The sequence below is a fragment of the Platichthys flesus genome, chromosome 24 (assembly GCF_949316205.1).
Source record: "Platichthys flesus chromosome 24, fPlaFle2.1, whole genome shotgun sequence".
In the NCBI taxonomy this organism is placed as follows: domain Eukaryota; kingdom Metazoa; phylum Chordata; class Actinopteri; order Pleuronectiformes; family Pleuronectidae; genus Platichthys; species Platichthys flesus.
This window is the reverse complement of record NC_084968.1, coordinates 10160285-10182331: the sequence shown is the minus strand read 5'-3', so window position 1 is coordinate 10182331 and position 22047 is coordinate 10160285. Positions and strand designations below refer to the sequence as shown.

The 22047-nt window shown below is 44.1% G+C and overlaps 3 protein-coding genes across 4 annotated transcripts; 2 read left to right on the top strand and 1 right to left on the bottom strand.

The window, feature by feature from the left end:
* Window positions 1-115: 115 nt before the first annotated feature.
* Window positions 116-2596, bottom strand: elp5 (elongator acetyltransferase complex subunit 5). The gene is made up of 8 exons (XM_062384095.1): window positions 2218-2596; window positions 2041-2101; window positions 1867-1947; window positions 1326-1537; window positions 930-1105; window positions 760-855; window positions 565-665; window positions 116-471 (listed from the first exon to the last, which is right to left on the bottom strand). Exons 1-8 carry the CDS (start codon window positions 2270-2272, stop codon window positions 363-365), a joined length of 891 nt encoding a protein of 296 aa, XP_062240079.1. The 5' UTR covers window positions 2273-2596; the 3' UTR covers window positions 116-362.
* A 105-nt stretch (window positions 2597-2701) lies between these two features.
* On the top strand, window positions 2702-7852 carry phf23b (PHD finger protein 23b). 2 transcript variants are annotated; one of them, XM_062384093.1, is made up of 5 exons: window positions 2702-3262; window positions 4506-4537; window positions 4641-4733; window positions 5143-5758; window positions 5897-7852. In XM_062384093.1, the coding sequence occupies exons 1-5, from the start codon at window positions 3235-3237 to the stop codon at window positions 6088-6090; spliced, it is 963 nt and encodes a 320-aa protein (XP_062240077.1). In that variant the 5' UTR covers window positions 2702-3234; the 3' UTR covers window positions 6091-7852. The 2 variants fall into 2 exon arrangements, with proteins under 2 accessions (XP_062240077.1, XP_062240078.1); XM_062384094.1 differs by lacking the exons at window positions 2702-3262; window positions 4506-4537; window positions 4641-4733 and adding an exon at window positions 4763-5027.
* A 4645-nt stretch (window positions 7853-12497) lies between these two features.
* On the top strand, window positions 12498-21458 carry LOC133949588 (phospholipid scramblase 2-like). Its single transcript, XM_062383503.1, has 8 exons — window positions 12498-12772; window positions 13311-13403; window positions 15912-16207; window positions 17164-17206; window positions 17388-17608; window positions 18696-18857; window positions 19596-19757; window positions 19849-21458. Exons 2-8 carry the CDS (start codon window positions 13391-13393, stop codon window positions 19906-19908), a joined length of 957 nt encoding a protein of 318 aa, XP_062239487.1. The 5' UTR covers window positions 12498-12772; window positions 13311-13390; the 3' UTR covers window positions 19909-21458.
* The last annotated feature ends 589 nt before the right edge of the window (window positions 21459-22047 follow it).

The window sequence follows — 22047 nt, the reverse complement described above, 5'->3', positions numbered from 1 at the left end:
GAATCTCCATTACTGGGATTTAATAAAGTTATTTCTCATCTAATTGTGATAACGTGGATGTGAAATGAGCAAGACACTGCACATACAGTTCAATAAATGTTTACAACAAGCAATATGTTATAAAGCAATATCATTTTTATTCATTTGAAAAAAATAAAATTAAGGCAATTAATAATTTTAACAAACAAATTGTAAAAATAATACAGATTATACAGAAAGTTGAGCCATTAAATTATATCTTCTAAGCTCCATGAGGGGATTGTAAGGCTTTAAAACTGCACTGCAGAAAACAACTCTGTGTCTTGATAAGAGTAGGTAAAACATGGATCTTCTGGTCCTTCATCAGGTTTTATGGCCCAACCTCACACATCAAGATCATCATCTGGGTCCTCCTGGTCAAAGTCATCGTTTGCATCCGGCTCGTACAGAATCCGTCCTGAACCTGGGACTGAGTGGAGCAGAGCTGTTTTCCTAAAGAATTAGAGGAGCATGCAGCTCTTTTAGATATTTTTGGGGAAAAAAATGTTTTTAAATAAACCATGAGATAATGGAAAACTTTCTCACTTCTCTTTGCTGAAGACAAAGGGGAGTGCGAGTTTCTTCTTGGCTTCTCGCTCTGTGTCGGACAAGCGAAGGTTGAAGGTCAAGTTGGCTGTTGGATCCGTCTGCATAAACACATAAAAATAACTTTTCCGTCCTGCCAGGTCTGAAGCCTTTATTAATTTATTGAGCAGATAGAATAAACACGTTAGATCGCACCTCCTTTTCCGAAGAATCTGGCTGTTTGGGTCCAGTAAGGCTGGCCTTGCTCTGTACTATGACTGTAAGATCCTCTCTGATGTGGAAAATCTCCTCCTGGGGACCAATAACATAATTTCTTTAACAGTGTGCAAACACAAAACAGTCATCCCAAAAGAAACACCACTTACATCTAGCATAACCTTTCCAGATTTTGAGCGCTTTGTTATCTTCGCCACCGCTTCATCTCCCTTCATTCCAGGGGCCACAGTGATGACTGATGTAGCCAAATGGCAAAGACTTCCCACGGTGCCTCTCTGATGCATATCAGTGTGGAGCAGACCAATGATGGCTCTCACAGCTCCCCCTAATGAAAAAAAAAAGGTAGAAGAAACTAAAACAAGGTATTACGGTTCCTCTTTACTTAAAATCTATCATCCAAGTTTGACAATATTATGGTTCACTTAGAAAAGCTTGTTGTTTCGTGAAAGATAAAGCTATGAACCACTCTGGATGGCGTGTGTCACACCTTCCTTCTGTAAGTGAAACTACATAAAATCAGGACATTTACCAGATTGATTCATCACCTTTTCTGAGTTGCTGAAGAGTCCTACAAACAGCAGCGGGACCGACGTGCCTCAAAATCCATGAAAGAGAGTCGATTACCAAGGTCGGTGCCTTGGGGAGTGATGTTTGCTTGACCAGATGTGTAATCTCGTCCAGATTGAACTGGCGCACTGTGAAAGCCGGATGATCGGTCCAGCCGAGGGGGTCGGTGAAAGCATCGTGAAAGTGTAGCCTGCAGAAACAGATGATTAAAAGGTCAGTTTGTTTATAAGTTACATAGACTGTGCAGGGGCTGCATAATAATATGTTTTGATCATTTGTAGTCTTGACAAGTGTTTAGGATTCAAACTTTTTGTTTTGTTTGATGAACAGTTAAAAAAACATGAGGAATTCCCTTTAAAATATATAAACAAGAGGAAAGAAGCTGGAACCAGTGACATTTTGCTTGAAGTCTATGAAGCGGAATAAGTGACGTCTCGTCACTTCTTACCTAAAATGATTATTACTTAAGTATTAATTGTCTGTCGATTGACTAATCCTCTCATGACTAGTCCTCTTTACCTCTGAGTGGATGATCCTTTTAATCCACCTGTCAGCTCCTCTTCACTGACCTCAAAGCCGATGACATGGACGGTTTCCTCCCTACAAATCACAACAGGAGTTCGTGACACATTTAACTTGGACACATTGACATGCACTAAACACTCAAGCTGTCCCCATCATCTCTTTAAATACCTGTTCAATGCAGCACTGATGAAGCTCTGCAGGAGGCGTCGACCCGAGTAACCAGCACAATCTGACCATGCCAGCAGAGAGGATATATCAGTTTACCTCACGCCACCACGTCCATTCACATACATGACAGTTACATGCTCGCAAAGCCTGAATTCTGCACTGACAAACAGTGTTTACCTTGTATTACGATGAGCCCTCCAGCGTCGACGCCTTGCAGTAACTCGGGCAGCATCGTATCATGTAATTAAACTGTAATAACTCCAGATGGCTTCAGCTAGCTAGCATAATGCTAACTCGCCGCCTATTAGAACGTGATTGCCCAAACTAAAACGGCGGAACTCTGTAAGCTAACGTCAGGAGAAGCTACATCTCTTAAATGAAAGCATGTCGAGCGCTACACGTCGCGGAAAGAGGGATTTACACGCGAGTAAAGGTTCGAATCCGGCATGTTGAGCTATGTAGCGTGTTTTGGAGTGTGCACATTCGGGAACGTCACTTCCCGGACTCCCCTCGTGCGTGGGGAAATGTAGTTCCGCCGCGTTCTCCCGCCGCTCGGAAGCCCCCGCGAGTGACAGCGCGGCGGGACTACGCTACCCAGGATGCACCCGGGGGAAACACTACGCTGGCAGCATCAAGAGGCTTCTGCCGCGCGCGGAGGGGACCGTGCGAAAGTCTCCAGTCGTTTTGTATGCGAACCGCGAAGAAACGACAAAGTTAATCCGAGAAGTTGCCCCCGTATGGAGCCGCTGTGAACCGGGGACCCACGCTTTGCCGGAGGAGTTACGCGGTCCGGAGAACGCTTCAGCCCCGGCGGCTGTTCGAATGCAGTGACGGGGAAAGTGCAGCTTTTTGCGCTGTAGGTTAAAAGGAGGGAGAGGAATTTGTATTTTTGTCGGAGCTAATCGCGATCCAGAGGCGGCAGGCTTCTGCTAGGTTAGCCGCTGTATCGGCTCCTCCAGCGCAGCCCTGCGAAGGGATACTCCAACTTCGAGCCCCCGCGGTGGAGAGCTTGTTTTTTTGCGGGGAGAGGAGCTCCAGAGTGGCGCGGTCCTTGGCGTCGCTGCTGCCAAAAGTTGCCCGGCGGTAAGGTGCAGCCACGCCGGGGGGGAAAGCACAGCGCGACGGCCGCCACTCTCCGGCTAGCTCGCCTGCTGCTTCTGCTGGTTGGATCGAGGCCTTCTCGCCGAGGCGACAATGCTTGACATAATGTCCGAGCACCAAGGTACGTTCCCCCGCTATGGACACCAGGCCAGGAGACGAACCTGCGATGTCAATCCGATCACTGTTGATGTTTGTCCTCCACGTTTTAGGGACATTAAATACCGATTACCTAATGCAAGTTGTTGCTAATGCTACATCGGTTGCGTATGCAGTATTAATAACATGCATTGCTACTGTCTGATTGTTTGTTGTCAAAACGCTGCGAAAGTTGCGTCAAAGTGAAAATCGATCATTTACTGCTGTATAAATATTAATGATTCTCCGCGAACCTCATGTTAATCTGCCTTGCAGTGAAGTTAGCTTGCTGGGTTAGTTGGGCGCCGATCCACCTAGCTTAACGGTAATAGCTTGATAGCTAATGTTTCCCAACTCAAACAGTGTGTAGCGTGTGCTTCTCAACATACATGACTTGTCAGCCACGAATAAAATGCTATTTTTAAACAGCGGGCTGAAACTTCAGCGCTGACAAGACATCCGATTAAACGCTGCCTCCTTGCTAGCACTAAGCTACCCCCCTAGCCGCCGAGCCTCCCACTTCCATTTCAAGAAAGCCAGCGTGATTGGCTTTGGTTAGCTTCGAGTTAACGGTCTTACGGGCTGGAATTAGCCATTAGCAATGCCCCGGTTGTCCTCGTTAGAGTTTTGAATGCAGCTCGTGAAGTGTAGTGGAGGAAACCCCCCCAGTGCGAACCACATTTGCCCCCTTTTAGCTGCAAACCTAGAGGAGGAGGAGGAGGAGGGGTGGGGGGTAACGTGCGGTTAGCGCCCAGTGTAAATGTCAGCTAGCGTTAGCAGCTTTCAAACCAAGTGACACATACAACAAAAAGAAGCGTTTGCAACCAAACCAATCTTTGCTACACGTCAACAAAAGAGTGTGTGTTTGATCGACGATCGGTTAATCGAGGGGGGTCGACGAAGTGCAATCCCGACTTTGGGTGAAGTTCACTCAGCGATCAAGTGACACCGGTTGCGGCTCTTGACAACAAGCTACAGCGTTAACAATCAAAATGTCAGACTTGGTCTTTTTTGCTTTCACCCACAATCTGTCATCGGTTGATTTCAATCTGCTCGGTTTCTTGAGTAAGCTCAACATCCCCGTCGCTAATACACGTATTGAGTTATTGGGTCGTGTTAGCAAGCCGATGCTAACGCGGCTCCACTCGCGTGTACTCGTCCCCTCAGGTGCTTTTGTGTGTTGGCATCTCTCTGGTTCGCGTGTGACCCTTTTCTCTTCTGTCCACCAGATTCACTGTTGACGTGCAAAACGGAGTCCTTGGTGAGTACTTTGTGATCGAACAACTCATTCTGTAGTTTTCTGTGGGAGTTTGTTTTGAGCAGCTTTACCATCTTAATCTCAAACAAAGATCTTCTCTCTGCAGCCCCCTGAGAGGAAAAAGAGGACTGTGGAGGACTTCAACAAGTTCTGCAGCTTCGTCCTGGCGTATGCTGGTTACATCCCGAGTCCAAAAGAGGTAAACTGAGCTTGTTGAAACCACACTGGCACCAAAACTCCCCTCATCAAGCCACATTTAAATTCACCAGATCTGGATTTGCACCAAATTGTACTGACTCATAATGTCCACTAAGCAAACCTGATGCATTTCATTACGATCCATGAATTATTCTCTGAAAAAAATCTGTGTAAATGTTGAAAACCACCCTATCTCACAATGTTTCTAACAAAGCGAAAAGCAATTCCTGGATCCACACCGAAATTTAATGAGCTCTTCCCCGACCCATGCCACATCTTTCCACCAAGTTTCATGGTAATTTGTGCAGTAGTTCTTTCACAATCCTGCTAAACAACATACACATGCTTGTAATAAGAAATAACTGTCCTTGCAAGTTTGAGTCAACGGTATTTTCCTTGCTGTCCCACAGGAGAACTCCTGGTCCCCGACATCATCCAGCTCTGCCCACAGTTCAGGGCTGTCGGCGGATGGAGGCGGCGGAGGCAGCAGCAGCTCCATGGGCAACACCTGGGGAGACGGAAGCTCCGACATCCACACCATTCACACGTTTGTTCGCAAAGCGCGAGCGAACAAGGGCAAAAACATTCGCCGCTTGCACTCTGATAGCACTCTACTGGACAAGATGCGCCTTAAAGACTCCCTGTACGAGAGCCAGGCCGGCTCGAAGTCAGAGCGCAAGAAGGACAAAAAACTGAAAAAGCTGTCGCTGGGCTCGGCCATGACGGCGGCCGACAGCGGCAGCAGCGAGGGCGAGAAAAGGGCGCGCATCAAACGCAGCAAAAACTCAAAACAGCCCAAACCGAAGAAGCTCAAGAGTTCGGCGGCTCAAAGCGAGACAGACTCTGAGGCACGCCACGGACTTTCAGAGGTACGACCTATCGGAGAGGAGCTGGCAGTGCACGGGGCCTCCACGCCGACCATGCAGGGCATGGGGAAGCTGCTGCCGGACGAGTCCAGGGAAGCAGAGATGAGCTCCAGTGAGGGGGAGACATGGATCGCAGATGAAGACATTATGGTGGAGTCAGGTATGTGATTGGAAATGTATTTTTATAAACCTATTAATATGAAAATCCCTTAAGTGTAATTTCTTTTAACCTTCTTTTTCTCATTAGGCAACATGCCCAACAATTATGACCTAATGAATGTCTTCTTTTTCAACGCAGGCGACGATTCGTGGGACTTGATCACATGTTACTGTGGGAAGCCGTTCGCGGGGCGGCCGATGATCGAGTGCAACCAGTGCGGCATATGGGTGCACTTGTCCTGTGCGAAGATCAAGAAGTCCAACGTTCCCGACATCTTTTACTGCCACAAGTGCAGGGACACGCGGCGGTCAGGAAACAAAAAAGACACTTAGAGATGAAGAGGACGGGAGGGACGAGGAGCCACCCGCCCTGTCTTTGCTGTCCTCTTGACACTTATTTTCTTTGATGCCTGCAGCCAAAACAGCCTAAATTATCACCTGGATGGCAACTGTATTGTCAGTTTGTAGAATTTCTTTTGACAATCACAACCATTCTTATTTATCCCTCACGGTTCCTTTTTTATTTTCATTTCCGAGTCTGCTTATTTCCTTTTGGCTTTCGTGAAGAACTGAACAGACGGCCACAGAGACAGCGGAGAATCATTTATTTGTTACTAATTAATCTGTACATTCATTGGCTTTGTCATATACTGTGCTGGTCGCTCTCATATACGCTGAAGGTGCATTTTTGACTTGGAGGACGCCGACAAATCAGTGAACATTTACTTTGCTGTCCTCGAGGAGTTTTAGTTTGAAAAGCCTTGTCCTCTCGGCTATAAATTTTACACTTTGAACAAATGTATAGATTAAGAGATGTAAAACGTCACTTCTGTTTGTTTGTTTAGAAATGCATCATAATGCTAGATGGGCAGCTCTTTTTTATTTTCTGTCGTATTTTGGCAATATACCTTTTTGAGTTTCCTTTTAGTTTTTTTTGGGAGGGGGGGTTAGGGGATAACATTTAGACATCTCACTCCTCTAGAATAAGTTGAATCAGCTAACAGTTATTATTTAGCATCTGCATTTATGTCGAAATTAATTAATATAAAATTGCACACAGACAATTCTTCCAGCAGTGCACTTTTTATCCACTATAAACCCAAATACCATGTCCACTGCATATTTGGATGGTACTGGGAATATGATTAGCTACAGCCGGTTACATCTCTACGTGTAGCTGTGTACATTCATGATCTAGCGCTTAATGTTTCTCCCTGTCCGGCTCGTTAATCAATCATCGATAGCCAACTACCACGAGCATTTACATTGAAAGCTGTTAAATTTTGATGTTTCTGTTTTCACGTGTGGTTATTGTTTCTGTTTTTCTCGTTTTAAAAAGCTCATTGTCTATCCACGAGGGGGATTTAACGTTGCTGTACGACGAACGGTCTGGCCGCGCTTTCGAATGTCAAAGCGGCCCAGAGGCTCATTTATGAATGGTTGTAAAATATTTTCTATTTCATATAATTGTTTATTTCTTAGATTTCTGAGAAGCGGGGTATTTTTTTTTTTCTTTCTTTCTTTTTTTTTTTAGAGAAACGCCCGCATCAGAGAATGGACATTAAGATTGTCTCACATCGAGAACAGAGTTGTAGTGTACAGAAAATAAGTTGAGGCCGCGTAGGTTGTGGCGTTTGTTTATGTTTGGTTTTTAACCATGTGCTTTTCTTTGGTTCGTGGGAGAGTCTTGGTAAGTCTCCAGTAGCAGTTGCACTCTCTTTACAACTTAAATTCTGTGTACATATCCTGTTCTTTTACAACTGTACATATGTGAAAGTGAAGAGAGAAAATACCCGAGCAAAATCTATATTTTCCGCAGTCTGATATTGTTTTCTTTGATTGTAGCTTGACAAATTAAAAGTCTTTGGGAACATAAAGGTGGTTTTCAGAATCATTCGTCCTGGAAAGACAAAAAAAGACCTGAAATGGGTATTTTAACACAATTTATTAAATAGTGGCACACAGCATTGTGTTTGTCATGTTAGTGTCTTCTACCACCAGAGGGAGACAGTGGACAGGTATCTCACTTGTTGGTATGGCAGCCACTTAATGAATAAATATGTCACATATAACAAATACAGCAAAATGTGAGAAATAGCTGCGCTGTTGTGTGTTTTTCTTTTTTTAGTCCCTGTTGTTCTCCCAGTCTTCGTTCGGCCAATCCTGTAACAAACAGGAGAAATGAAATGTTTAGTTCTTCATACAGTATCACACAAGTAAAAGGTTTTCATGAGTAATTCATCATAAACCGACATTGTATAGTGTATGAGTTGGTCTAGAAATGGCTCCTGGTGTCATTGAAAAACAGTACAAGCCGTGCAAGTTCAAAACTGTTTGTGCAAATGATGGGGAAACAGAAGCCACCTAAGAAAGTTCTTTTCTGCTGTACCCCTATATTATAAGAATTTATTTCTATAGCACCTTCAAAACAAGAGTTAGCTTCTGCACAAAATTAAATATAAGTACAATGATAGCAAATCATAGAGATGCCAGATACACTGACAAGTCCAGTCTATGCAGGTGAGTTTGGGTGTTTTGACAGGTTTTCTTTGTTCTGCACTTTCCCGCTGTAGCATCTAATTACAGTGGCTTTAGGAATAATTTATAAGTTGTTATTTTTCTAAATGGTTACTCACCCCTCTGTTCTTGAAACTGGAATGGATTAGGAAGCTGCCGATGGAGTCCAGAGGAGCGACCTTCCTCCTGCAGGCGCGGACAAAGAGAAAGAGGAGACTCAGTCCAAAATCCACTGCACTCCATGTGAAGTGATGTTGTGGCAGAAATAAAAACCTTTTTTCTCCCTCAATACATTCACTTTCTACCACACATTAGAAAAACATCTTTCAAAGGCAAATGCATTTGTTAAAAAAGTACACAAAATGTTTACCTCCGAACTAAACAAGTTTATATGACAGAAAACAGAATTTAAAAACAGTTGTCACCATAAACCTCTGATGAGAGATGGCTTACATAAAACACATGATTTAATTTACTTAAATTTGTGTGTGTCTCCAGTTACCTTGACTTTTAAAATTGGATTTAAACTTCTCTACACTACCCACATTGTGACAACAAAAACTTACAACTATATCCAGGAGGACATGGTATATCTTCATATCTGATCAACTCAAATAGAATATCTCAAATCTAAATCAACATGAAAAGTATTATTAATGTCGCGTGAGACTTTAAAACTCAGACTGTGACTAATCCCGTTCAAACTACATGAAGCTGTCTCCGCCCTTACTTCTTCTGGTTGGCTTTACGTTGGTGTTGCCGATGGTGCTGGTCCATTGGGTCAAGGAGCCCCTCTGAATGAGAGGGCCGACCCTCCTCATCCCCGCCTGCCTCCCCTGCATCCCCCACAGACAGGTCTCCCCCGTGCGTCCGGTCAGGCCGGTGGTAGAGGAGCTCCTGGTCCAGCCAGCTCACCTCCTGCAGAAAACCATCACATTATCAATAAACAAATAGACAACTGGTTTTGTTTGATTTTGAGATGACGAGGCCTCTGCGTGTCGAAGCCTTTACCCTTTTGTCTCTGCTCGGCAGCACGGCAGCAGATAGCTCCTCCAGCAGCAGATAAAGAGCCAGGACGGGCAGTGTACACCTGGAGCCGAGCATCTGAGCAAAGGGAAAAAGAGTCAGTTTAAAGGTTCTGATCCAATGGAAGGGAACAAAAACAGAAAATAAATAATGTTAATAATGTGTTTACCTTGAATCTTCTTATTCTCTGTGGATTTCCGTCCTCAAAGATCCAGGTTTGCGGCTCTGCGTCTTCTGAGCTCTTGACTTGTTCGGAGGGTATTTGTAGGCATGCATCCAGGGTGGGTTTATATCATGGGACTGGCACCAAGGGCTGTTTAGGCTATGTGTGTGTGTGTGTGTGTGTGTGTGTGACCTCAGAAATGCCAATTACATCCTCCTCCTGGCATTGTCATCATGAGCTTCGAACCTCTGAAGCCGCTCATAAGAGATTTTCAGTGCTGATAACTTGCCTGGACACACGCACATACATCTGCACACACACACTGACCCACTCCCACTGTCTGTCCCTGCCGCTGAGTGAGGAGCGATGGGAGAACGATAAGGCCTTTGTTGAGTAAAGTGCCATTTTAGACGGATTACATCACCCTCGGTTTGTTAGTTTATGTATTCCTTCATCCCTTCTGTTGAGCTTATATACCTTGAATATCCTTGAATAAACCAAATAAGGGCTATTAATTAAAGGTATCAGAGTCCAAAGTGACAGAGCGATCAGAGATGGCATCAGGACCCCGGTGTGTGTGTGTGTGTAGGTGTGTGTGTGGGTGTGTGTGTGTGTGTTTGTGGCAATCTTGGTGACTCGATCGGCCTGCTTCGCCCAAATTCACCGGCGGCGAGCCACCCAATCCAGACCACCCGCACGACTCCGTCCACCCCTCCTCTGCCGGCTGCCTCTGTCTCCACAAAGCCAAACAGAGAGGAGACGGTGTAGCAGGGATGGATGGAGAGATTGGCAGAGGCCTGGGGGGGGGGTTTGGGAACGTTTTCACTTTTCCTCTTTTCCCGCCCTGTCCTAATTATTTCTATTCCGGGACACTGAGGCTCACCCGACACAGAGCCAGTGCTGATAGACCAGGCGTGTATAAATAAACCGAGGCCAGGCTGGCAGCATGTCAACAGGGGCAGAGGCCAGAGAGACTGCACTGATTAGCTCCGTTATCAGGGACAGGCCTCATTAGGAGCCTCTGGCTGGGTGTGGGTTCTTTTGTTGCCACACTGGACCCAATGTCCTCATGGAGACGTCAACGTGAGGGGAATCCGTTAGAATCCCCTTCAGGGGGGGGGGGGGGGGGGGGGTTAAAGGTTAAGATCTGTGTCAAGTTTCCATAGGTTGAGTGGATGTCAGTGCTGCTTGTGTAGGCAGGTTAACTGAACCCAGATTTCAGTCACGCTTTCATATATGTTCTTAATGTGTTACAGACAGTTGAGTCGACACATATTTGGTGTCTTACTAAGATGTCTGTCCAACATCTGTCTGTGTGTGTGTGTGTGTGTGTGTGTGTGTGTGTGTTTGTGTGTGTGCGTGTGTGTGTGTAACGACTTCCCTCATACCCCACCCACATCCGATCCCCTATAAGTAACGGGCACAGCAGCAGGTGCCAAATATAGTCTGAGCAGAGACAAGCCGGAGCGATAACTCCTCCAATCATTTGTCATTGCTGCTCCCTCTATCTCTATCCAACATTTACTTATGGTTAAATACTTTATTATACATAGACACGCCAGTGACACACAACGGTTTCACAATGTTGTAAATACTGTTATTCTGCTGATGTGGCACTTCTGTCCGTCCTGGGCGAGGGATCCCTCACATGTGGCTCCATCGGAGGTTTCTATGTTTATTCCCCAGCTCATAGGGTTTTTCAATGGAGGATGTCACACCCTCTGATTTGTGAATATGGGCTATACGAATAATATTTTATTTATTGATTGATTGATTTATGTGAGCGACCTCAGAAAACAGTGACGGGAGAAAATACATTTGTCAGATTGAACTGTTCCAGAAATTTCAATGTTAAATCAGTCATTTTTGCCTGCTAAACACAGAAACACTTGAACAGCTGAACAAATGGGGTCATTGTTCATGACAGTGAGTTAGGAATGGTAGAAGTTTGGATTTGATGTGACAGGAAAAACACTGTTTACATTTTTATTCTACTTTATGGAGGGTTGTACTTGTCAGAGGGTAGGAGAAAGCTCCTTTGATGATATGGATTCTATTCTATACTATTCTATAGATAAGCCTTCCATCTTCTATAAAGGCTCCATCGATGACGGAGACGGTTTTTCTCTGTCATCGAAGGAGCCGTTTACTCAGCTCCAGCTTGATCCCATGTAACAAAGTCTTTAACAGCCGTAAGTCTGAAATGATTGCGACCAGCTATACTAACACACTTTTTGCATTATGTAAATCAAAAGCATATTTACAAATGCATATCAATCAGTCTATGAAGCACATACTGTTATATTTCGAGTTTTATTTTGTTGACCTAGCTAGTCTTATCTAGCCAGAAAGGAAACTAGCTAGTTAGTATTGTTCATATTTCTCTTTCTCACTAGTTATGGATTGTAAAATAATACTTACATGCATCAGCTGTGCAAAAGCAGATGTGTGAAATGAACGGCAGGTGTTCCTTAGTGAATACAAACTTTGTAAAACGTGTTTACAAGTGATGTAGAAGTACAAAATGCACATTTGTTTATTAAGTTAGAAAGGAAAAAAGGGAAATAATGATTTGTGCTAATTTACAACAGGATATTTAATGAATGCTGAGAATATTAAATAATATACATTGACTTCGAAAAGAAACACTCATGCATGAAATAACAAAGGAAATGGATAACGGTCATTTTTTACCCATGTTTTGTTTTGGAGCGGTCACGATACAGGAAGGAGTTTTATCCAAAAGCGACAAATTTAATTTGTGATGTGTACAATTACTCAAGTAACTCACAAATATATTTTTTAAAGGCAATAGAATAAACAAAAATGATTTAAAAATGCTAAGTTTGCCATGTATCTTGTATGTATAGTATGTACATGTTTGTGTTGCACGGTTTTTCACTGGGGATCTGACGCCCCCTGATGGTTGTCAACAACATCAACATGTGAAGTGACCGACTCCTCCTTGTTGCTGCATTGCTCTGATAATAATATCTGCAGGGGGGGGGGCAGATCTCACACGAACCAACAGAGCACTCTTAATAAATACAAGACGTCTGCTTACTCAGGTTTAAATTAGGATTATGTTCATGGACGCGCTCTGACAAAACCCTAATGGAAGTCGTGTGAGGCTGAGAAAGAGGGGAGGAGACATAGTGGGAGGGAGGAGAGACAGCAACCGAGAGAAACGAGAAACAGATTGAGAGGGAGACGATTGACTCGTTGCTCTGTGGAACCAGGGGTTTTCTCTCACTTTAGTTTTTTCCTGCACTTTTCTAACTGGCCCAGTGAGGACGTCCCAGCAGACAGGTGAGATTTCATCGTCACCCACTCAGCTTCTGTCAGGTTTCAAGGGGAAGAACTGGAGTGTTCAGGGTTTGTTATGCATGAGGCACAGGGGGAAGAGGAGGTTGGATTCTGTGCTCCTTCTCGTGACCTGTTCAGGGATTTAAATTGATCTGGTCCAAATAAGACACCAGGACATCATGTACTTATTAATGTGATGTAGATCAACACAGGCTGTGGGTTTGGACCACCACCCCCTCCCCCAGCTTTTGAAAACATGTCGCACCCACTTTTATGTATGATATCTCCTGTCAAAGTGCACAGACTGGGTTGTAAACATACCACCATTAAAGCCGAGGTTAAATCTGTGGTTTGCTGACATTTCATGGTGGCAGAATAATAAAGGTTGATGCTGAGGGCGACTGTTGTCAAAGGGTTGGACTCTTTTTTTTCTCATTGTTTCTTTGCAACACCCCCTTCCCTCCCTCCTTCCCTTTCCCCTTTATTTATTTTTTTCATCACAACCCAACCACCCCCCTTTTCCTTTCCCTTTCCATTCCAGACAGCTTCCCATAGAGTTCCCCTGGGAGTGGACGAGAAAGTGCCCTGAGGTCGGGGGGAAAACAGCTCCTCGCCATTGCCATGTCTGCTCCTGGTAAGTGCACTGACCATAAAAGAAGCATGTGGTGAAGAAGAACTAAGAGCTGGGATCTCTTCCTGTTTCAAAACTTGTAGTGACTTGTTTCTAATTCGGTTTTACTCATCCACTTTTCCCATTGTGTCACGTTATTGAAACAATTCCAGCTTTTGTATAAAGGCCCACACGTCTCAGGTTTCCATCAGTGTTTCCCAGGACTAACTTTTCCTCCGAATGTCGCTGCATAGTGAATGAACGCCTTGTCCTGCTCCCAGATTCCTTAACCGACCTTGGGTAATTTCATCCTCCACACCGAGGAGAGTCTGTGAAAGAAATACCTGAAATGCTTGCGTTTAATTCACCTCCTCCCCTTTGCATGGAAAAGAACAGCTGCAGGAGGTGAGAGGTTACGTCGTGTGGGCATGTGGGCATGTCGGCCTGCAGCCTTCCTGTAAACAGCGCTGCTTTGAGTTTTTTTTTTTTAGGATTTGTTTCCTTGCATGTGTGAGAAAGGAATGTGGACAGAGGTTGAGCAAACGGCAAAGCAGTGATCACACACTCCATGTCCTCTTTTTATGATTTCCGCCTCTTGGTAGAAAGGCAGAAGTGGTGTGACGGTTGCGTGACTGTTATTCACAGAATTTATTTTTCGCACTGCTTCAGCCTTGACATGGCAACACTGCTTACTCACACCCGGAATCCCTGAAAGAATCTCACTGTGAAGTCATCCTCCCACCTCTGAACTGGGCTGCTTTTAAGGCTGGGGTTGGTTTTGTCCTGACAAAGAAACAAAGAACCAGTTTTGTGTGTTGTGAGTCAGCACCATTGCATGGCACTTACTTCTGTTTGTACTTAATACCAATGACGGCAGATTTTCCATCACGGACATGAAGTGTAGGTATGCAACAAAGGAGGTCCTACTCACAGAAAACTGCCTACATCCTCCCCACTAGATGAAACCACAGACACCAAACATAAATGATTCTTGAAAGATAGTTTAATCTGCAGATCACAGAAAAATCCTCTGCAGATCTGGAGCTATTCCTCAGTACATCTTGAAAAACCTCAATATTAGGGTCAAACAGGGGGAAACACACTCAGGAGACAGATCAATGTGCCATGCAAGACTATAACGAGAGTAGTAAGTAGAAAATGAAGCTCCCTGCTTTACAGGGAAGTGGTTCTTGTGGTCATCAGCTTGATTAACTGGTTTCTAACTCAATTGATTCCATAGAAAATAGTGATAAAGTACTTTCTGGAGACAAAGTAGTGTCTCAGTTAAGTACAGTTCATGACCCCAAGTTGATTTTTAAATTTACTATCATAAAAACAGGCAAAACATTCTCCTCTTTGCTTGCTAAATCATTCAAAGAGCTGATTAAATAAAAACATTTTAAAATATTTATTTAAGAAAAGTATAAGTTCCTCTTATTAATTATTGAAGGAGAAATAGAGAAAATGAATCATAACTAAGAACTGAACTTTGGACACTTTTAGACCCTGTTCAGACTCTGTATTCACATCCGTTCTAAGTGACACAATAGTGGTGAACTCAAAGTGCAGGTGTGACTGCAACACAATGCATTGAGTGTGTATATAACTACTCCACACTGAAGTATAGGCTTCGCTTCTTAAGAGCCAAGATGGCGCCACCAGGCTGTGACTCAAACGTGACGTCAGAAATCTTAAGCAGTGTCAATGTCATCAGGCATTAGCTCTGTTCTATGAAGCCAGTTCTTCACCATCATGAGTATTTACCATGAAGACGTGACAAATATAAACCCACTGATCCAGAGCTGGCCCTCCCAGTAAGCCACCTGAGCTGCTGATGGGAGGGCCCCATAGCCTCCAAAGTTTAAACCAAATCAACTTTACATATAATTTAATTATAATGATTTATACACTACTTTACATTCATAGACTGGATGAATGTGAATAAGGTTTCCAAGCTTTTCTAAAAACGTTGTGGGCTTTTTATTCTCAGGGTTGTTCCTAGAGTAGAGCTGTTGCTGTGCCGGTCGTCCAGTATTCCCAGTGCTGTTTACTTTCTCTCCAGTTAAGTGCTCCACTCTGTGGCTTTGCTAATAAGTAGCTTATTGGCTCTCTGGTCCCAGCGGGGAAAGTAGGATGATCCGCAGTCAGGGTTGCTAGGAGCACGGAGCAGCTGCTATTAGCCGAGCACACACAGATCATGACTTCCTCGGTGTGCGTCGGTGTGCTGCGGTGTTGACCTTAGAGCTGGTTTCTGCCTTATTTCATTTTTTAACCTTATCGGCAGGTAAGGAACTGAAACTCACACCTGTTTGACACATCATTGCATGATTCCTGAGATAGTGTTTGGAAACGAGAAGTGGTTTAATGTTTTTTTCTTCTATATTCTGTGTTTGATGGTTTCATTGAACATCTGTTGCCTCTAACTTGAGCTACTAGTGTGTAAGTGTGAGTCTAAGTGTCTGATAAAATTGTAGTGGATCTGGATTTACTGCTTTAGGTGGACTTTGACCTAACAACCCTCTCTTTTTCCAGGTTACCCAGACTCCTACAACCAGCCACCCTATCCCATGCCTCAGCAAGGCGGCCAATCCGTTGCCCCTTATCCTGTTTCTCAGGGAGGGTATGGAGATCCGGGTCAAGCTCCTCCCCCGGGCTTCAATATGGGCTACAACCAAGGCCTGCCTCCAGTCATGTACCAGCCGGGACCAGTCGTCACAGCTCCAGGGGCAGAGTATGGAGGACCTCCCCAAGCGATCTCCCCGGCCCCGGTCCCTGGGCAAGCTGCAGCTCCGGTTGGGGTACCTCCGGGGCTCGAGTACCTCACACAGGTCTGGAAAAAACACCGCTTTGGGTCTTGATAACAATAGGGATGCTGTGACATCCGTGGATCACAAGATGGAATACTTATGCACCACTCCTTCATTGTTTCCTCTTTGTTTCCTCACTGTTCTTTTCCATTCAGCTCATTTTGACTCGTAGACATTATTCTTCACGCTTGATATAATCCGAGGGTGTTTTGTGTTACGCCCTAAAAAGCTACACTGCTTGATCGGGTTCGATGATATGGTCAGAAATCAGCGAAGGGGAAGGTTATGCAATATGACTCTTTATTTATGATGAGAGAATGACAAATCCTTTCACTAATCTGATTTAGATCACTTACATGTGATACCTCCTACCACCGTCAATATAGCAGTATCAATATTGGACTTTTGTTATATTTCTATTAGCGATAATCACATATTGATATTCAGGGACTAGAACCTACAACGGTAAATTGTAGTGAGCTATGGTTGAACTAAGGAAAGAGGAGTGATGTGACTTTCCTTTCCAGTTTCTCTCTTAAAACAATGTGATGTGACCTCTTTCCCCTCAGCCGTCTGAACTTTCCAACCGGCATTGTTCTTTTTTTAAAACACTAACTCGGTTTGTTTCCTCTGTCCAGATCCTCTTGAAACTTAGATAGAGCTTCAACAAAAACCTGAACTTGTTTTCAGGGCTCTCTATGCGATCAGATCATAGGAAATAATTTTTTAAAAATATGCAAAAAGACTCTGATCCTTATGACAGGTCACAAAGCTGCTGTTGTGTTAGTCTGTGGCTTTAGGGAAATTCATACTTTGCATTGAAAATAAGGAAAGTGTTTGCAGGCTTTGTTTTGTTTTCAGTGGAGTTTCCCTTCCCTCTTGATGACGGTCATATTTTCTACTTATCTCTTTTTAATTTTCTTGTAATTTTTTTTTTAGTATGTGTTTCTGATGTATTTTCTCCCTTGGGGTTTTAGATCGATCAAATCCTGATTCACCAAAAAGTGGAGCTCCTGGAAGGTAAGGCGTGCTGCTTGCTCATGCAGTCATATTCACTCTTTGTGGACAGGACGTGAAACGGACATTTTAAACCTCTCAATATAAATCATAATGTTATTATTCACATTCTTTCCTTATCAAAACTTTGTAATTCACCGTTGCCGCCCTTCTTTTTTCCTTTTCCCCTTCCCTTGCCAACCAGCGTTCATCGGGTTCGAGACCAACAACCAGTACGAGATAAAGAACAGCCTGGGCCAGAAGATCTACACGGCCAAGGAGAAGAACGACTGCTGCACCAGGAACTGCTGCGGCTCGCTGCGCAGCTTCGACATGAAGATCAAGGACACCATGGATCGGGAGGTGATCCGCCTCGTCCGGCCGTTCCGCTGCGTCTCCTGCTGGTGTCCCTGCTGTCTGCAAGAGGTACGAGTGTGTAGGTGTGTGTGTACCTGTGTGTGGGGGTCAAAGGTAGCTGTTAACAGCCTCACTATATATTGAGTTACCGCACCAATGTCAATAATTTAACAATTCAAAAAGTTTATTCAGCACCAAATCGCCCTGATTACTCACTCCAGGAATTGATTAACTCTCTGATGTGTTATTATATTTTCCCTGAGTCCACCCAAGCGATTGTCCACCATTACCGGTGTTGTTAATAATTAGTCAATGACAACTTTCCGGGGAATGTGTGGTTCAAGAGATTAAAGCGTTAATTTGCTGGAGCAGTCGAGTCACAGTTTAGCTTTGCTTGTAGAAACACCACAGTAAAAGAAACTCAGGCAGAATGTGGACCGGCTGAATTCATCATTTTAGGTGGCGAGAAAAAAAATGCTGATGGGAAAATGGAATAAAAAAAGGTTAAAGATGAAAAGAGACATATTATAATCATGTTCAGGTTGAGAATTTGAATATGTGCTATAACTTGAAGATGCTCTAATGTTCAGTCAATTTAAGTCATTTGACATCACCACGACTAAGAAGGATTATCTGGACTTCTGATTCTCATTTCAACAGGAAATTTTTAGGAGTTTTTAAACTAGTCTCACAACAAAAGTGGACTTTACTTTGAAACCGGCCTCTGTTTTTCCTCCCTTCACCCTGTGTCGCTGTTGAGTGGCTGAATGGCGTTTGTTAAATCTATGAATGGCCCCCATTGTCCCAACTATCTCCCCCACTCCTCTGCCATCCCTCCACCTATGACTCTCTCCCTCTACGCTTAATGGCCGAGTTGGCATCGCCCGGCTACCGTGCGTTTCCCGCCGGCCCCAGACTCCAAGGTCAGACATTGCAGGGCTCTGTTTGCTGGGCCATGTGAGATGCATTACCTTGGTTATGTGGTGTCACAATGGAGCAGTCAGAGTCCTCCCTTATCATTCCTGCTGTCTCGTGTGATCTTCCCCCGTTTGCTTTATCGCTTCATTTATAGCTGACAGTGTCAAGGGCCGAGGTCGCATTTTACTGTTCCGTGTGTATCACGTTAGTATTTATGTTTTAACCGTGTGACCCACAGATGGAGGTCCAGGCGCCGCCCGGCACCACCATAGGCTACGTGAAGCAGCTCTGGCACCCTTTCCTGCCTCGGTTCTCCATCCAGGGAGCGAACAAGGAGTCGCTGCTGGTACTGGAAGGGCCCTGCTTCGCCTGCAACTGCTGTGGGGACGTCAACTTTGAGGTGAGAGAACTGGTGTTTGTCTATTGCTGATAAATTAGTAGTTAAAACAATGTTCTTTGGCCCAAAGGGAATCATATGACATTTTTGGGAAAATATACTAATTTGCTTTGTTGCAGAGTCTAATGAGAAGACTAATGCTCCTTTTATACCTGGCAATTCAAATATCCACCTTCCAATAACCCTACAGCTCATTAATGAACTCTGATTGAATTTCCACCGATTGTCTTTCAAACTAAATGTAAAGGCTAATTAAATAAATTACATAAAACATGTTAAATGGTTCCTGTTCAGATCTGGCACATTAGGAAGTGGTTAAAGCATTTTTCTATTTGCAGTGTAAACACATATTTGTCCCTGGGCTGATGTCCTCTACAGTTTCATATTGAACCGGAAATATTTTTACACTTCTCACTGGTTTATGTATTTGTGGCGGCCTACTATTAATATCCTGTTTCATCACAGAGCGTTTCCTTCCATTAGTGACCTTTTAGAGGCGCTGGCTAACCTTTGGACCACGCTAGCTTTATGACTGTTGGCTGAAACCGATTTTTATCCGATGTGATCGGAATCTATCTCCTAGCAAGAGAGAATAAACATTTTAACCAAACAACACTATTTCTCCAAACAAAACGTGGTAGTTTCATATGAGTCCAAGTTTGGTGTTTTTTGGAAATACCTGCACCCTTCTGCTCCACAGTTAAGAGGCTGTTCTGTATCACTGTTCTTTTTGTGTTGCAGCTGAAGGGGAAAGATGGAGGCAAGCCCATCGGTCGCATCAGCAAGCAGTGGAGCGGTCTCCTGAAAGAGGTCTTCACCGACACGGACAACTTTGGCATCCAGTTCCCGCTGGACTTGGACGTGAAGATGAAAGCCGTGCTCATGGGAGCCTGCTTCCTCATCGTAAGTTGTAATGTTATCGAACGACACAGAATTCTCCCGAGTGGGGTCCCGCTGAACGATGACCTTCTCCTTGCTTGTTCTCACCTTCCAGGATTTCATGTTTTTCGAGAAGGTCGGCGAGGCCAACCAGCGCAGCAGCGTGTTTTCATAACAGAGGAGAAGGAAAGGACGGGGAAACGACAGCATGGGAGGAAGGACATTATCCAGTTATGCATGCTCTGTTTATGTACTTTTTCTTATATCTTTTTTAATCTTCACAAGATTCCAGCCAATACGGTGCTAACACCACATGTTCAGACCAATATGAGCTAATGAACCCGTGATTCCAGATGTCTGACGCCATGTTGCCTTACACTCCGTGTCAAAAGAAACCAACTTAACCTCCATGTGTTTTTCAGTGCCTACTAAAAAAAGGAAATTAGCAAATATGTACACACAGGATTTTGAATTTCTCTATGCTGCACTGGTATTGACTTTTCATTATTTATGCTTTGCGATTATTATTGCACTTTTATACATACTTGGAGAGAAGAATAGACCAGACAGAGGCAGGCGGTCACTCCACCACTTTGGTCAAGTCTGAAATATTTTAACAACTTCCAGGTGAATTGTCACGTAGCTCTGAACTGACTGTCCTGGTCCACAGGGGACGAACTTAAGCTCAGAAGCTGTGTGACCCAATACCCTTTTATTTAACAAGCGCATGCTAACATTTAGCTTGAAGCACTGCTCAGCCTAGCACATACTCCTAGAGCTGATAGTAGCCCATTGGTAACCGCTGCAGTCTTTATCTTATAACTTATAAAAACAACTTAAGTACTACCGGCAGTAATCTATTGTTATTTAGCTTGCGAACGCTGCCACTTTACGCATTTGAAGCCAGAGGTTGTAAAGCCACGGTATGGAGGTCCCATCTATACCTGTGCTCAACCAATCCAATTTTATTCGACATGAACTTTGACTTTTTAGTTTAGGTCCATTTCTCATCCACTAACACGGACAAGGCAGGTTTAATGATCTATTCTGCGTCTAGCCACTAGGGGGTGAGCAAGATGTTTACGTCACAGCCATGTCGTCCCTCTTTCTGTAAAGTCTATGGGCGTGACAGTGAGACCAATGGGAGGATGTTGAATATCTTGTAGTCGGCGTTGACGCATGCGCTGACAGTGATGGAAAGTGGAAAAAATGGGAAAGGAAATAAGAAAGCAGAAGTTGACGGTTGGTGAATGTCGATCTGACGTTTTGGGGGAAAAACACACTGTGTATAAAAAGTGAGGTGACTAATAAAATGTTCTGTCGTTTCTACAAAGTGACCTGAACGGCAGGTTAATGTTGATTACTGCTATTTGATTCATATATAACATCCTCATGAAATACCATGGGCGTGCCTCCATTGGGGCTCGGATGCCACTAATGCTCTTCAATCCAAATCTCTCTATTGCACTGTCTCTAACCGTGTCTCATTATATGTGCAAACTGTATATACGCAACCATTCGTCTGTCTGCAGTCGGACCTCTGAGGATGTCCAGTACACATTTGTTCTTCGGGTCAGGTTCATCTGCAGATTGTGCCTTTTTCGAATCAGTTGAATCTGCAGCCGACGGCACCAGTACACATCTTTGTGCTACTTTCATTTTGAATGTGTGTCTTGTGATTGTTATATACTTTTTCTACATAAAGAATACGATGTGAATGTTCAAGTGTTTTTGTTCCTCTCCTTCAGTGCCTCTCCCGGAAAGTCTGGGGAACACCCACATCTGGTTTGACTTGGGGGGGGGGGGGGGGGGGGTTTGTTGCATCTGAGGGAAATCAAGTTACAGAAATTAGTAATTTGCAAGTTCAACACAACTCTGCTCTGCTTCAGTTACTGGTTCCCCTGCCCATTACAAAACGCTCTTCTCTGGTTACGGTATCTGCTTCCCCTCAGTTTTGTCTGCTCGCTTTATCTTACAGGTTATATCCATGCTCCACTTCAGCTGCCATAAAAGACACAAAACCTCCCTTTTCTGCTTCGATACTGATACTGACTGCGCCACCTCCTGCCAACCAATGGGTAATACATGTGGAAGTGTTTAGGTAGCCCAGGGGAGGGGCAGCTCCTGTTACAAAATGCTGAGAGTTCGGCACAAGCATTTGTAACAAAATACTTTAGAGTAAGGATTATTATGTAATAAATATGTCAGTGTGAATATTACACTTAACACTGTAATGTATAACTATGGCCTACCATGCCACTTGCCAATGTAAGAGAGAAATTAGTAGGCTACCATGCCACTGGCCAAGGTTCAG